Here is a 13,663-nt window from a genome sequence, read left to right as displayed (position 1 = left end):
TATCTGTGTTATTTAAGTTGATGTAAGCTCTTGATGTGTTTGCAGCCAGTGGAGGACAGAAGACGAGTAAGGGCCATACTTCCATACACCAAAGTGCCAGATACAGATGAGATCAGGTAAAAACCCAAATACTAGCTCCCTTTATTTAGTTAAATATTTCACTCTTGTTTAGCAAGAATGTGTTCTATATATGTCTGGTTTTATTGTTACCTAGATGTATATATGCCGTTTATCGTTCGTTTTTAAACAGTTGCTATTCCTATTTTTTACTCATAGTTTTTTCTGTAAATCAGGCTGAAAGAAAAAGTAAGCCACTCATAGGTAGATCTCCCCCCAAAATTAGTGTAAACATTTGCATTATGCCATCGCAACCAGCTGTTATTTCACCCAGACCAGTTACAGTTTTTCATCGTAGTTGTTTGGAATGTAGATTCTTTCATGTTCTGCTTCAAATGTTTATATTAGTCACCTATAAATATAAATGTTGTAGCTGCTTAATTTCTATGCCAAATGTAAGACCCTTGCATACCACATTTATGGCATTTAAGATTACCATATACTTCACATTTGAAAGGACAGAACATATTACATCTCACTCTTTACCGGTTGCTCAACAGATGTCAATTTAGCATTGTCCCTTTTTGTATTTTTCATAGTATTATATACTTTATTTATTGTAAACTATTTGGACTGCAGTTTAATTGTTCAGGGTATCTTAATGGAAATGTTTCTCATTCCAGACTGTGTGTGTGTGGCACACCATTAATTTCTCTGATTATAAAACAAAAAATGTCCAGGCAATAATAATAAAAAATGATGTCCAGGCAATAGTAGTAATAAGTGTTCCTTAAAGTTAGAGTGCTAATGCATATTTTTATATATTTGAATGTTTAAAATGTATAATTTATTGTGTATTTCTTAAGTTTTCTTAAAGGAGACATGTTTATTGTCCATAATGAACTGGAAGATGGTTGGATGTGGGTTACTAATGTTCGGACAGAAGAGCAGGGCCTTATAGTAGAGGATCTTGTGGAGGAGGTGGTAAGTGTCTCATTATTGAAGTTTATTTGTTCCTTTTTAGAGTTGACAGGTTTCTCTTGTTTTCTTATGGTTGGATTAATGGCTTTAAATGTATTCTCAGGGACGAGAAGAAGATCCCCACGAGGGCAAAATGTAAGTTCATTTTTAATTAGTAAGCTGTTTTCATTTACATTTTTAGCCGCATCTGTGGAATAGCAGGAACATAATTAATGTAAATACTTTATATAAACAAGTAATAAAAAATGAAAATATAAATTTACATTTAGTCATTTAGCAGACGCTTTTATCCGAAGCGACTTACAAAGAGTTCGGCGAGCAATAAGCGATATGTCATACAAAGAGCAATAAATAAATTCCGTGCCCTCCACTATTATTGGCACCTTTGATAAATATGAACAAAGGCGGCTGTAAAAATAAATCTGCATTGTTGCATTTTGATCTTTTATTTAATAAATGTACAAAATTCCAACATTTAATTGAAGGAAAACAATTTGAAGAAGGGGAATTATAAAAAATTAAAATAATTGTTGGCCTCAACATCTTGTGTTATTTCTACCAAAAAAGTAATATTTTCCATTTCAGACAGCTCAGAGGGCTCAGACACCAGTCCCGTTTGAAATTTTAGTATGGAACATGGCTTATGTAATAAACGTTTACGAGATTAGAAGATTCTGCTCTTTACTACATTTCGTTACACTGTACTTGTATATGTGTAATGACAATAAAGTTAAATCTAATTCGTTTCTTAAACCGTGTATCAAACAACTTGTGGTGATGGAGGTGCAGTTTTCCTTTATTTAAATTTTTCTGACACTTAAATTTAACTGATTTCTGCAATTCTTCACCTGTGATCTTTGAAAGGTCTTTGGCCACTCAAAATATTCTCTTTTCATTAAGACAATATAGAGACACATTCTCTTTCAGGCAGATTTGCAACATCTCCAGTCCATTAAACTCTTAATTATTGCCGTGATGTTGGAAATGAGAATTTTCATTGTTTCAACCATTTCCTTTTAAATCTACTTTCTAGTTTGCCTAGCTCAACAATCTTTTGCAAATAACTATATTCTTTGGTTTTACCCATTGCGATATGATTAAGGGGTTTGGGCTTTGTGTTACTGAATATTATTCTCCTGTGCAACAAGAAGTCATGACTGGACAACCTTGTGTTTCTAGTCACTTTGGTGTGCTCAGAAAATGGAAATATTAATGAAAATATACTTGGGAGATATTTAAGAACTTCTAGGGGTGCCAATAATTGTGGCCAGGGTGTATTCGTGTGATACCCACCACCCACTTCAAATAGTTTCACTTGAAGGAAATGTTGGAATTTCAAAACGAGAAACTGCAGATTTCTTTTTACAACCAGCTTTGCTCATATTTATCAAGGGTGCCAATAATAGTGTAGGGCACTGTATGTAACTCGTATGTAAATTGTGTAACAAGTCATGTAAATACTGAATTAATATAAGCTCAACACTTTGATAGTAAGAATTACAAATAAAGTCAAAGTTAGTTAATGTTTTCATCGTCTAGATGTGATTTATATGTAAGCCTATGCTTTTATCTCTTTAAAGATTCAGTCTGTTATTATGTATCTTATTCTGTCCAAATTGACTAAGATATATTTTTCAATATTGTGAACTGATGTAAAGAGATTTCTCCATCATTAGATCTCAAATGTATGCCTTCTGGGATTTGTGCTCAGTTAATTTCAGTTATATTGCCATTGGCAAATCAACGCCTCTAAAAATCTGATCAGAGAGCAACAATAATAGGCTTTATGCTGAACATCACATGCAGAAACAGGAAAACCGCTCTCATCGTTGTTAACTTCTTTGACTAGTGGATGTAATAAGATCTGTTTTCCAGTTATGTGATTTTCAACATATACACAATAAAGAGGAATTAATCAATTTCTGAGGGATAACAGTAGGCTGCTCTGATTCAGACCTGACTCGCCCGTTTCACACCACACGCAAAAGCAGCGCGTTTCCAGCGCTTGTCCATTGTCCTTACTGCGTATGCAACGCATTACTGGGTACCACGTACAATAATGCAATTCCGTATTAAGTTATCCATGAGCAAAATATCTTCAAGAATTGAGAGAGATTATTTTAGAGAGATTGTAAAATTCTGATTTGTTTTATCCGTTTTATACATTTTTTTAGATCCACATAGTACATGTTATAAATAAAAAGCCATTGTGCTTTGAAGGATAGGAAGGCACTTAAGGGTTAACTCACCATTGGAGAGAGTGAATGACTTGTGATGCAATCGTTTTTCCCACTCCTTCCATTCACATGCAATTTAAGCATTTTAGAGAAATGATGGCTGCACTGCTGCTTACCTCGAGTGCTGTATTAATGCTCTCATCTGTTTTCCGACAAAAATATGCGCTGCTTACGCGTGCGGGTGTGAAACGGGCGTCATAGGGCCTGGGCTTCTGCCCCATCTGCTGTACTCATAGTCTCATTTCCTGTTTTCCGCTGTGTTTCCTCTTCTGTCCATCTTTCTAGCTGGTACCATGGGAAGATCAACAAACAAGAGGCGTACAACCTGCTAATGACAGGTACATGATTGTGACATTCACCGCAGTCAGCAGAACACCATGTTGATATTCTCTGGTCAGATGACATTACACTGCTGTGCAACAACAGAACAAAGGTCATGCAGGAATGCATCATCCTGTCATCATTTAAGACAGAGCTTTCCCAAAAATGAAAATGCTAAAAATTCTCAACCATGTGTCCTCCCCAACCTGTATGCTGCTGTTTTTGTCAGTGAGGAATTTTGTAAGTTGTATATTTTATTTCTCCTAATGCAGTGCGATCCCTTCCAGTTAGAGGTCTTCAAGGGAGGAACCGAGACCTCACCTGGGACCCTTATGGGTTGGAGTCTATATTTTAACTGGTTTGCTGGGTCAGGTCCAAATCCTATTACTTTGGGTGCCGGGTCTTTTAAATATTTTTTATAATAACCGAGTTGATTAGAATTCAGCACCGTTTGTGCTTTGTAACTTCGTTTCTACCGGTAGAATTGGGTGAAAAAAACCACGTGTGAGCTCAGTCAGGACTTCTGCCGTCAGGGCAAGCAGGCAGCTAACGCACATGTGCACGTCATGTTTTATGTGTGACTTTGAACAATTGATGATTGGCTCTTTTATTTAGAAGGTGAGACTTATTCCACCATCGCTCACATTGCAACTTATTCCGTTATCTTTTTATATTGATAAATGAAGTGTCTTATATCTTAAATTGTTGTTCAGACTCCGCTCCGAACACAAAGATAAAATCAAAGTAATGCTGCTTGTTCAATCAGCAAGAAAGGAATAACATGGATACCACATTAGCAATGTGGATTGCATCACAATCCGGTACGAGAGAGTAACGTTAGTAGGTAAAACAAAAACTTTTGTAACTTGTTTACTTACTGACTTAACAGCAATTTGCTGTGGAATTTGTACCGATCGGGTCCAGGGACTGACCCTCCGTCTGGGTTCGGGTCTAACTTTCAAACAATAGTCGGGTCCGGGTAGTACATATATGGCATTTCTCAGGTCTTAACCGGTTCGGTTTAACTTTCAAAATGTCCGGTCTGTGTTGCACAACTCTTTGGGTCTCTTCGGGTTCGGGTCCACATTTTTGGACCTGTGACGACGTCTACTTCCAATGATATGTCAGCTATTAGTACAGCAACCAAATTATCGAAAGAAACTTGAGAACTATGGCAGAGAGGCAGATTCTATGGCACAAAGTTACATTCGTTTGGCTTCAGAAGACATAACAGGGCTCCAGACTGCGCCTAAAACGGTTGTATTTTCGACCAAACATATTTGTGAGTGAAATTTACTCGTTTTTAAGTGTTTCCAAGAGAAGCGCCACACAAAACGACAGTCTAGCAAGAGAGAGAGCTGTGCAGGTCTCCGGGAAGGTGCACTTTCGGACCACTTCAAGAGGTGCTCTAGCAGCAGATGCGACCGACTCCCAGCCCGACCGACGCGCGGTTCAAGGTCTCTTAGAGCTGTGCGAGCGAATGGTTACACAAGCAGTTTCACGCACCCTTAGCGACTGCGCACTGCCTTCCTGTTTATTCCGCACTCTGCATACCAATGCTCGATGAGGCAGCACGGAAGCACTCGCAGATCTGCACAGAAAACTGTGGAATTCTGTGGATTTAGCACTTGTTATTGACAAGTAGACCTAAACAATAACACTTCTTTGCCTCTTTTAAAATAAGCAAAACCAGATCTGCTTTCATCTGCCTTTAAAGGGTAGACGGAAAGCATTTGAACACATTTACACACATTGATTTACGAAATTAAGACTTTAATTTTAATGTTAACACTGTGTGGATCGACCCCATAACCCATCTAGAGCACTCTACGTCAATCACCATGTAGGACTTAATAAATGAGCGAACAAGTGGCTGATATGAGTTGCCGCTTCAGCAGCTCTGCCAGTGAAGGGGGCGGGACTCTTCGTATTCTAAAGCGGATTTGATTGGACAAGAACATGGACGAGAGGCAGAAGTGTAGCATGATGTAATGGAATTTCTAGATTTGTTTGAGCGCGTGTTCCAGACTGTCATTTTTGAACGGTTCTATGTTGTAATTGGAAACTTTGTCAGCGCGTGGACCATATCAATGTATTGATGTCCTTGAGGCTCACTCATTTTTAATAAAAGGAAAAGAAACTGTCATTTTGATTTCACTGGGGCTTTAAGATTTCTTAAGTTTGACCTCACTTAGACTCAAACAGTTTCAATGGTGTTTTCCGGTGATTACATTTTGGTCGATCATACAGGGTTTCAAAATTACTGAAGCTCACCCGCCACATTAGAGTAAAAGAATACCTTTTACTACTATCATTTAAAAGCACTTACAATACACTTATCTATTTTCACTTTTTCTTTCCAGTTGGCCAGGTATGCAGCTTTCTGGTCAGGCCATCAGACAACACGCCGGGGGATTACTCCCTGTTCTTTCGTACCAGTGAAAACATCCAAAGGTTCAAGATCAGCCCTACTCCCAACAACCAGTACATGATGGGTGGGCGGTACTATAACAGGTAGGACTGCAATTGGAGCAATGTTGATATTTAAAATTTCCCCCGGGGTCTGCCTGAGTACATTTTGCATCTCTAGCTTTTCTAAAATCCTTCGTTTGCCTTCTCATCAGCAGGCTGCTATGAATAACTTCGGCTGTTACGCAAAGCTGTGAAGTACTTGCCTTTAACCTTCATAAATGTCATTTTTGCCATTGCTTTCACCTAAACTAATGTAATGTAAACAAATATGTTTCAGAGACATTAGTGTGATAACCATTGTTGTGTATTTAGCGTTGAGCTTGCTTGCTCGCTCACTCATGAATGCACTATTGATTGTAAAGGCTGATGGTTTAAAACAGTGGCGTTGCTAGGCCCTTTTTAGGGGAGCTAAAGCCCCCCTAAAGTTCTATCTTAGCCCCCCTAAAATATTTTGAGTAATTATGTACTCTGTACCAGAATTCGAGATCTAGACTACCTTTAAAACTTTTATTATGAAAACGGCCGCAGGCTGCGTTATTTAGCGCATTCTTCAGTTCACAACAGCACAGAACGGAGTGAACATCATAAGCATAATAACGATAAAAGGTGTGTGCATTAACATGACATCTGCATCTTTGCCATTCTTTATTATAAACGCAGCTTACAAAATATGATGCAGGAGTGATGCAAGACCCTTTCTCACTGTAAAACGTTTTGTCTGCGTTGACCTATCGTCACACTGTTAACTAGTTGTTTACGTTACCTACAGCAAAATGAATTATAAATGTTGCTTGTTAATTTGAATAACAATAACTTGTCTTTATTCTGCATATTCTTTATTAATTATGTATTTTAGTAATGTATACAGTATGTGGTGCTAAGAGTGTCTATAATATAATTATATATATCCTCATTGGAGGCTGAGCCCCCCATATATTTTAAACCTAGAATCGCCCCTGGTTTAAAAACATTTCCACAAATCTGGGGAATGTCAATCTTTTGTTCAACAAACAGTAATGAAAATCCCCTTGCTTTACATACAGCTGATTTCTAATATATCTGCATGCATGCTTTTCCTGGCAGTGTTGATGATATCATCGAACATTACCGAAAAGAGCAGATTGTGGAAGGCTACACGCTGAAAGATCCTGTCTCAATACAGGTAAAGAAATATTAGGAATGATTATTGAACTGGGTCATTCTCACATAGCACTTAAACATCATGGCAGTCAAGATTTTGATTATAATGCATATAATTCAGTATCACAAAAATTGTAATGATCATAAGTGTGTTATCTATCTTGGACAAAGAATCATTGTAACATAGGAATGAATTATGTATGTATTTCAATGCTTTTTCTGATGAAATTCTCATTACCTTAACACTTTGTGATTTGCAGTGCAGTTTACTTGGTCATTTAAACCGTTTCAAATTAAAACATTTGGAATAACAATAAGATTTTCTCAATTTATTCTCATTACCGATAGGGGTAGATCACGCAAGAATTGTTTTTACATGTTTACTTTTCTATTAAAATATAATTCTTATGTATGATTCATAAAAACCTGCTTGGGCATATCATGGCTTCGCTTTTTTAGCAAAACATGCTATGGGATGGAAACTTTTAAATGCTTATGGTAATGAGATTTTTATCAGTAAGGCTTTTTCCAGTAAAAGTTTTTAAATTTAATTTTGCTTTTAAACATTTTGCTTGTTTTTATTGAATAAGATGGAAATTTGTTGATGTGAAATGTTTTAAAGTTTGACCTCTTGATTTCATGATAAAGTGAATCACAGATATAGCCAGATGTTGCTGAAGATAATGCGAATAGCAAGCATAATACTCCTGTTTATTTGCTATTTAGCAACAAGAACAAGTCCTCTCTGACCTGGTTGATGGCAAAGAAATCTATAACACTATTCGGCGTAAAACAAAAGATGCTTTCTACAAAAACATTGTTAAGAAAGGATATCTTCTCTTCAACAAAGGTACTTTCTTTGACTTGACTGATCATATATACTGTATACATATATACATATAGTGTTTGATGCATTTTTGTAAAGCATTTGCCTAAGTCAGGGGTCGGCAACCTTTGCAACCAAAAGAGCCATTTTGGCCCTCTCCCACCAAACAAAATTTGTCTTGAGCCGCAAAATATATGTAACCTTTAAATTACTATAACACAGGTTATGCATGTAAAGTAGTAGTTACCCAGCAATATAGTGCGTTTTTTATTGTATTTAGATGTAAGCAATTTAAAAAATGTTGTCCCTGGCAATAAGAGGGAGCGCTGCTTTAGTCAGACTTCAGATTTTTTCAGTGAACTTTTGTTTTGACTTTTGATTTTGCGGTGTTTGATGAACAGCCTTCTCTTCGCAAACACACATTGTGCGTCAATATTATGAAAACCGTTTCAGCCAGACATGATTTAACTATCTGGCTAAAGACCTAAAAGTTTGGTTTTAAGAAGAAAATCGTACTACGCCGAATGTTTTCCCACTATTTCATTTCTAAAACACGCATACAGTTTTCGGCGCTGTCAAAGCAGAAATAAAACCGCTGCTCTCGTTATGTTTTTTCTATCATATCTGGTCGCGCTCGTATGTACATTTTGTAAATACACTTATTTAGTCTAAGAAAATACATTTACCCAGCCAGGGTGTATGGCACATTTCTTGAAGAAATAAGGACAGAAGTGGTCAAAGGGGACAATATTGACGGATTACAGCAGCATTTAAATGGATATGTGCCTCTTTTGTCCACTTGTGATCTGATCGACCAAAACCGTCTTAATACCAGGCATAAAGACGGCCTTATAAAGACTGCAGGGAGCCGCAGCAGGGGGGAAAGAAGAACTCGAGAGCCACAGGTTGCCAACCCCCGGCCTAAATGGTCACTCGCGCTTAGTGAAGTTGATCACTAGAGGATATGGGTAATCTGTAGCACACATAAACCCTGTGTGTCTTTGGTTTTCAAACAAGCCAAGGCAGGCAGTCTTTGATCATCTCAGGAACCAAACAGCTCATCTTCAGGTGGCTGTGAAGTGATAAGAAAAGCGTTTACCTAAAACAGTTCATCAGTGTTAAGCTGTTCTGTTCCTGCCAGTGGCTGTGCTTAAGAGATTTAGTGCTCTGTATGTTGTACTTTGTGATCAAAGGGCAAAGCAGCCCTCTCTGTATTCAAATAAGTTTGACATAGCTATGACACAATTTCTTGTTGGTATTCAGTTCACGATGAAAAGCAGAAAAGCATCATGCCTCTGAGAAATTTGACAAAGTAGGCGTTCTCCTGCTTTGGCTTAAACCGAATCCTCAAAAACTTTGAGGATTGAGACGCACATAATGCCCATAATATCATGCTCATTATTTCACATGTATACCAGCATATAGAGTTTTTACATTAGTTCTAGTAATATTTTAAATTGGCTGTAGTTTATTTTGTTATGCACTTTTGTCATTTTATTATTATTAATTATGTTTACTTAATTAAATATCAATTAAAACTAGAATACAAATAATGTTAGTGCAACTTAATGCTGCTTTAGCAATACATTGAAATCAGGTTATCAATGCACCTTTAAGTTTTTCACAAAGTATTTAGGCCTACGTTTTGTTTGATTTCAATGAACAGAAATGGTTTAATAGTTTGAGATAACTTTAATAACCCTGATCTGCAGGAAAGGGGAAACGCTGGAAGAACTTGTACTTCATACTGGAGGGAAATGATGCTCAGCTTATATACTTTGAGAGCGAGAAGCGGGCCACCAAACCCAAGGGATTAATTGATCTGAGTGTGTGTTCTGTGTATTGTGTCCATGACAGTCTGTTTGGCAGGTAAGCAGTCTCAGCGACACAACTCAAGTCTTAGCACATACACACACACACACACACACAGTAACGAATGTATACAAAGCTGAACTATTGATGTAACCTATCAAACAGTCTGATGGTTATTTTTTGTGTGTAGGCCAAACTGTTTCCAGATTGTGGTTCAGCACTTTAGTGAAGAGCAGTATATTTTTTACTTTGCTGGGGACACACCTGAGCAGGCCCAGGTACACTTCATGACTTTGATACTGTTGTATCACACTTCACAAGAATCTGGTATACAGTGCTTAACAAATGTATTAGACCAAATGTGCCGGCTCAAATTTGGGAATGAAACATGAACAAGACTGTTTTAGTGTGTTATTTGCCTGATAAATGACGATATCTATGTTTGCCGTATAGCGACATTCTGCTAAATGACTATATGTATGTAAATATGTTTTATAGATTCCTTAAATATTTGTTTATACACCGTATGACCCGGTTTCACAGACACGGCTTAGCTTTTGCCTTGAGGCTAAAATACACTACAAGACTTTCAGTCTGGACTGGCAGAAAGTCTGTGCCAGTCTGCAGATCTGATCAGATAGTGTGTTTCTATCTGAAACTTCAAAAAGTTTGCACGTGTATGATGTCTAACTTAAAAAAAATCTGTTCAGATTTTAAGTGTTGTAGTGTATTCCAGCCATTAGTTGAATTAAGATATTGATGTCGCTTTTATAAAAATGCCTTAAAATATATCATTGCCATTGTTTTGTTACGAGATGCACAGTAATGTATTCACCGAAGATATTTCTGGGCAAGTTATATTCAGTTAAGACACAGGTCAGGCATGCATTTTTGTCCAGGACTAGCCTTAAGCCTTGGCTGCGAAACATGTAAAATGTTTTTTAGATTGAATCTTTAAGAATGGTTGTCTTTTGGCATTTGATGTCCAGTTGTTTAGACTTTTTAGTCTATATGAGATGTATCTACATATGTAGTAATAATGCCAGCATCATGCCAAAAGCTACTAAGCTAAGAAAAAGACTGGTGAAATTGGAAATTACACTTGTTCTTATGAGGCATTACTGTATTTTGAACATTCAAGTGTACATTCAAGCATATGCTATGTTTCACTATAATTCATGTTGGGAAAGAATGAGTCCGACATGCCAGAAAATCGTACTTTTGTGGCCTGTCCGAACAAAACTTGAGTTAACTGATCAAATGTATATTTTTCACCAACCATTCACAGGACTGGATGAAATGCTTGCAGACGTTCTGCAATAACCTTAGAAAACCTATACAGACAACAACCAACAAGCGTTTGCGTCAGGTAAGAGAATTCCAGCCATTGTGTGTCAACTCGAACGTTTGTACAAAACCAAAGCTGCTGTTTTCCAGTCATGCCTCAATTGTGAGTCGAGGTGTTTATATCGCTCTGAATGCGCTGTGAGAGATGAGCTGTCTCGATGCTGTTGAGCATGGGTATGGAAACAGCATTCAGAGCACCTGATCCCGGACAGGTCATTTGGACTAAATCTAAAAGAACGCTGTTACCGCAGAGACGTATTCGGAAAGGACTGACATTTCATCATTTATCGAACACAAAGCATGGCACAAAGTTACGTTTGTGCCTTGTTTCTCCTCTCAGGTGAGCAGTTTAGTGCTGTATGTGGAGGAGGCCCACAAACTTCCCAACAAACACTTCACCAACCCCTACTGCAACATCTCACTGAACAGTGTGCAGGTGGCCAAGACTCACCCTAGAGAGGGACAGAACCCGGTGTTTACTGAGGAGTTCATTTTTGAGTGAGTTTTCAACTTGACAGTGGAAATGTTTGAAAGATACATTTAGACCATTTCGCAAGACGTAAGAAACACTCGTCGAGAATCACTTCCTGTTTCAGCATCACAAAATATGACATTTAAGACATATAACTTCTTAACGACTTAAAAAGAACTGAAATGGGAATTGCTTTTGGATTTTTGTCTCTATAGTCTATAACGTTGAAGGTAATGATGAATAATGTTCTGAAACATTTCTTCCCTCACAGTGACCTGTCTAGTGACATCAACAGATTTGAAATCACCTTAAGCAACAAGACGAAGAAAAGCAAAGATAGTGATATCTGTGAGTATCGCTGCCTGTTCGTTACATTGTAAATATGTCTCCCTAGCGTACCACTAGGTGCACTTCTTGGTACGGTGCTTTTGAAACTGCAATAATACACCAGGTAGTTTTGTAGTGTGCTATTGAAAGCTTTCCTAGTGTTCCTTGCACAAGTGTGCCCTCTGGTGGTGTGTGGTAAGATGGATTCAACGAGCTTCTCTCAGATTTTGTTCCTTTTCTTGTTGTATAGTGTTCATGCGTTGCCAGCTGAACAGGCTGCAGAAGGGCCAAATGATAGATGAGTGGTTTCCTCTGAGCTCCTATGTGCCTCTCAAGGGAATCGAGCCTGGCTCTCTCCGTGTGAGAGCACGCTATTCCATGGAGAAGATCATGCCTGAGGAAGAGTACAGTGAATTCAAAGAGGTGAGGATATACATAGATTAACATGCAAAAAATGCTGTACAAATATATAAAAAAATCCGAATGCTTTCACTGGATTCAGACATGTGGTTTCCGTCCATTCCCAGCTCATCCTGCAAAGAGACTTTCATGTCATCTATGCATTGGCTCACGTGTGCGGGCAGGACCGCACGCTGCTGGCCAGCATTCTGCTCCGGATCTTCAGACACGAGCGAGCTGAAGCTCCATTACTGATGACGCTGAACGACAAAGAAATTAATATGGAGGGTAAGGGTCGCTTTTATGTATTTACAGTTCAATGTTTAAGAGTAAACACATGCCACAACTGCAGTAAGGTATTGTGGTTCATTAAGTTTCATGTGTAAAGAGCAAACCTTTACAGTTTTGTTTGTGCCTTGGATGTAGATCTAGTATTTAAGGAGTTTACAATTATTTACCTTATTTGAAAATGTATTCATTTGAATACGCTTTGCAGTCTTATATTAAAGTGAATAAAAGTTTCTGCATATCTCATGTTGATCTTGAGTACTTACAGAATAGTATCGCACCCTTAAAATATCTGCAGAGTCTTTAGTTTAATCACATTTACAGTGGGTACGGAAAGTATTCAGACCCCCTTAAATTTTTCACTCGGTGTTATATTGCAGCCATTTGATAAAATAATTTGTTCTTTTTTTTCTCATTAATGTACACACAGCACCCCATATTGACAGAAAAACAAAGAATTGTTGACATTTTTGCAGATTTATTAAAAAAGTAAATATCACATTGTCCTAAGTATTCAGACCCTCTGCTGTGACACTCATATATTTAACTCAGGTGCTGTCCATTTCTCCTGATCATCCTTGAGATGGTTCTACACCTTCATTTGAGTCCAGCTGTGTTTGATTATACCGATTGATCTTGATAAGGAAAGCCACACACCTGTCTATATAAGACCTTACAGCTCACAGTGCATGTCTGAGCAAATGAGAATCATGAGGTCAAAGGAACTGCCTGAAGAGCTCAAGGACCGAATTTTGGCAAGGCACAGATCTGGCCAAGGTTACAAAAACATTTCTGCTGCACTTAAGGTTCCTAAGAGCACAGTGGCCTCCATAATCCAGAACTCCCTTCCTAGAGCTGGCCGTCCGGCCAAACTGAGCTGTCAGGGGAGAAGAGCCTTGGTGAGAGAGGTAAAGAAGAACCCAAAGATCACTGTGGCTGAGCTCCAGAGATGCAGTTGGGATATGGGAGAAAGTTGTAGAAAGT

General features: G+C 38.0%; 1 protein-coding gene across 2 annotated transcripts in view; it reads left to right on the top strand.

The window, feature by feature from the left end:
* rasa1a (RAS p21 protein activator (GTPase activating protein) 1a) overlaps positions 1 to 13,663 on the top strand; it is a 38,063-nt gene that overhangs the window by 18,683 nt on the left and 5,717 nt on the right. For both annotated transcript variants that reach the window (XM_079483739.1, XM_079483740.1), the window contains exons 4-17: positions 46 to 116; positions 924 to 1,041; positions 1,142 to 1,173; positions 3,561 to 3,613; positions 5,960 to 6,110; positions 7,152 to 7,230; positions 7,935 to 8,058; positions 9,747 to 9,903; positions 10,037 to 10,124; positions 11,135 to 11,215; positions 11,534 to 11,691; positions 11,937 to 12,013; positions 12,243 to 12,415; positions 12,520 to 12,679. In XM_079483739.1, coding sequence (XP_079339865.1) covers positions 46 to 116; positions 924 to 1,041; positions 1,142 to 1,173; positions 3,561 to 3,613; positions 5,960 to 6,110; positions 7,152 to 7,230; positions 7,935 to 8,058; positions 9,747 to 9,903; positions 10,037 to 10,124; positions 11,135 to 11,215; positions 11,534 to 11,691; positions 11,937 to 12,013; positions 12,243 to 12,415; positions 12,520 to 12,679 — 1,522 coding nt within the window. The remainder of the gene's footprint in view (positions 1 to 45; positions 117 to 923; positions 1,042 to 1,141; positions 1,174 to 3,560; positions 3,614 to 5,959; positions 6,111 to 7,151; positions 7,231 to 7,934; positions 8,059 to 9,746; positions 9,904 to 10,036; positions 10,125 to 11,134; positions 11,216 to 11,533; positions 11,692 to 11,936; positions 12,014 to 12,242; positions 12,416 to 12,519; positions 12,680 to 13,663) is intronic.

The sequence above is a fragment of the Barbatula barbatula genome, assembly GCF_947034865.1.
Source record: "Barbatula barbatula genome assembly, chromosome: 2".
Classification (NCBI taxonomy): domain Eukaryota; kingdom Metazoa; phylum Chordata; class Actinopteri; order Cypriniformes; family Nemacheilidae; genus Barbatula; species Barbatula barbatula.
This window is presented reverse-complemented; position numbering and strand designations above follow the sequence as displayed.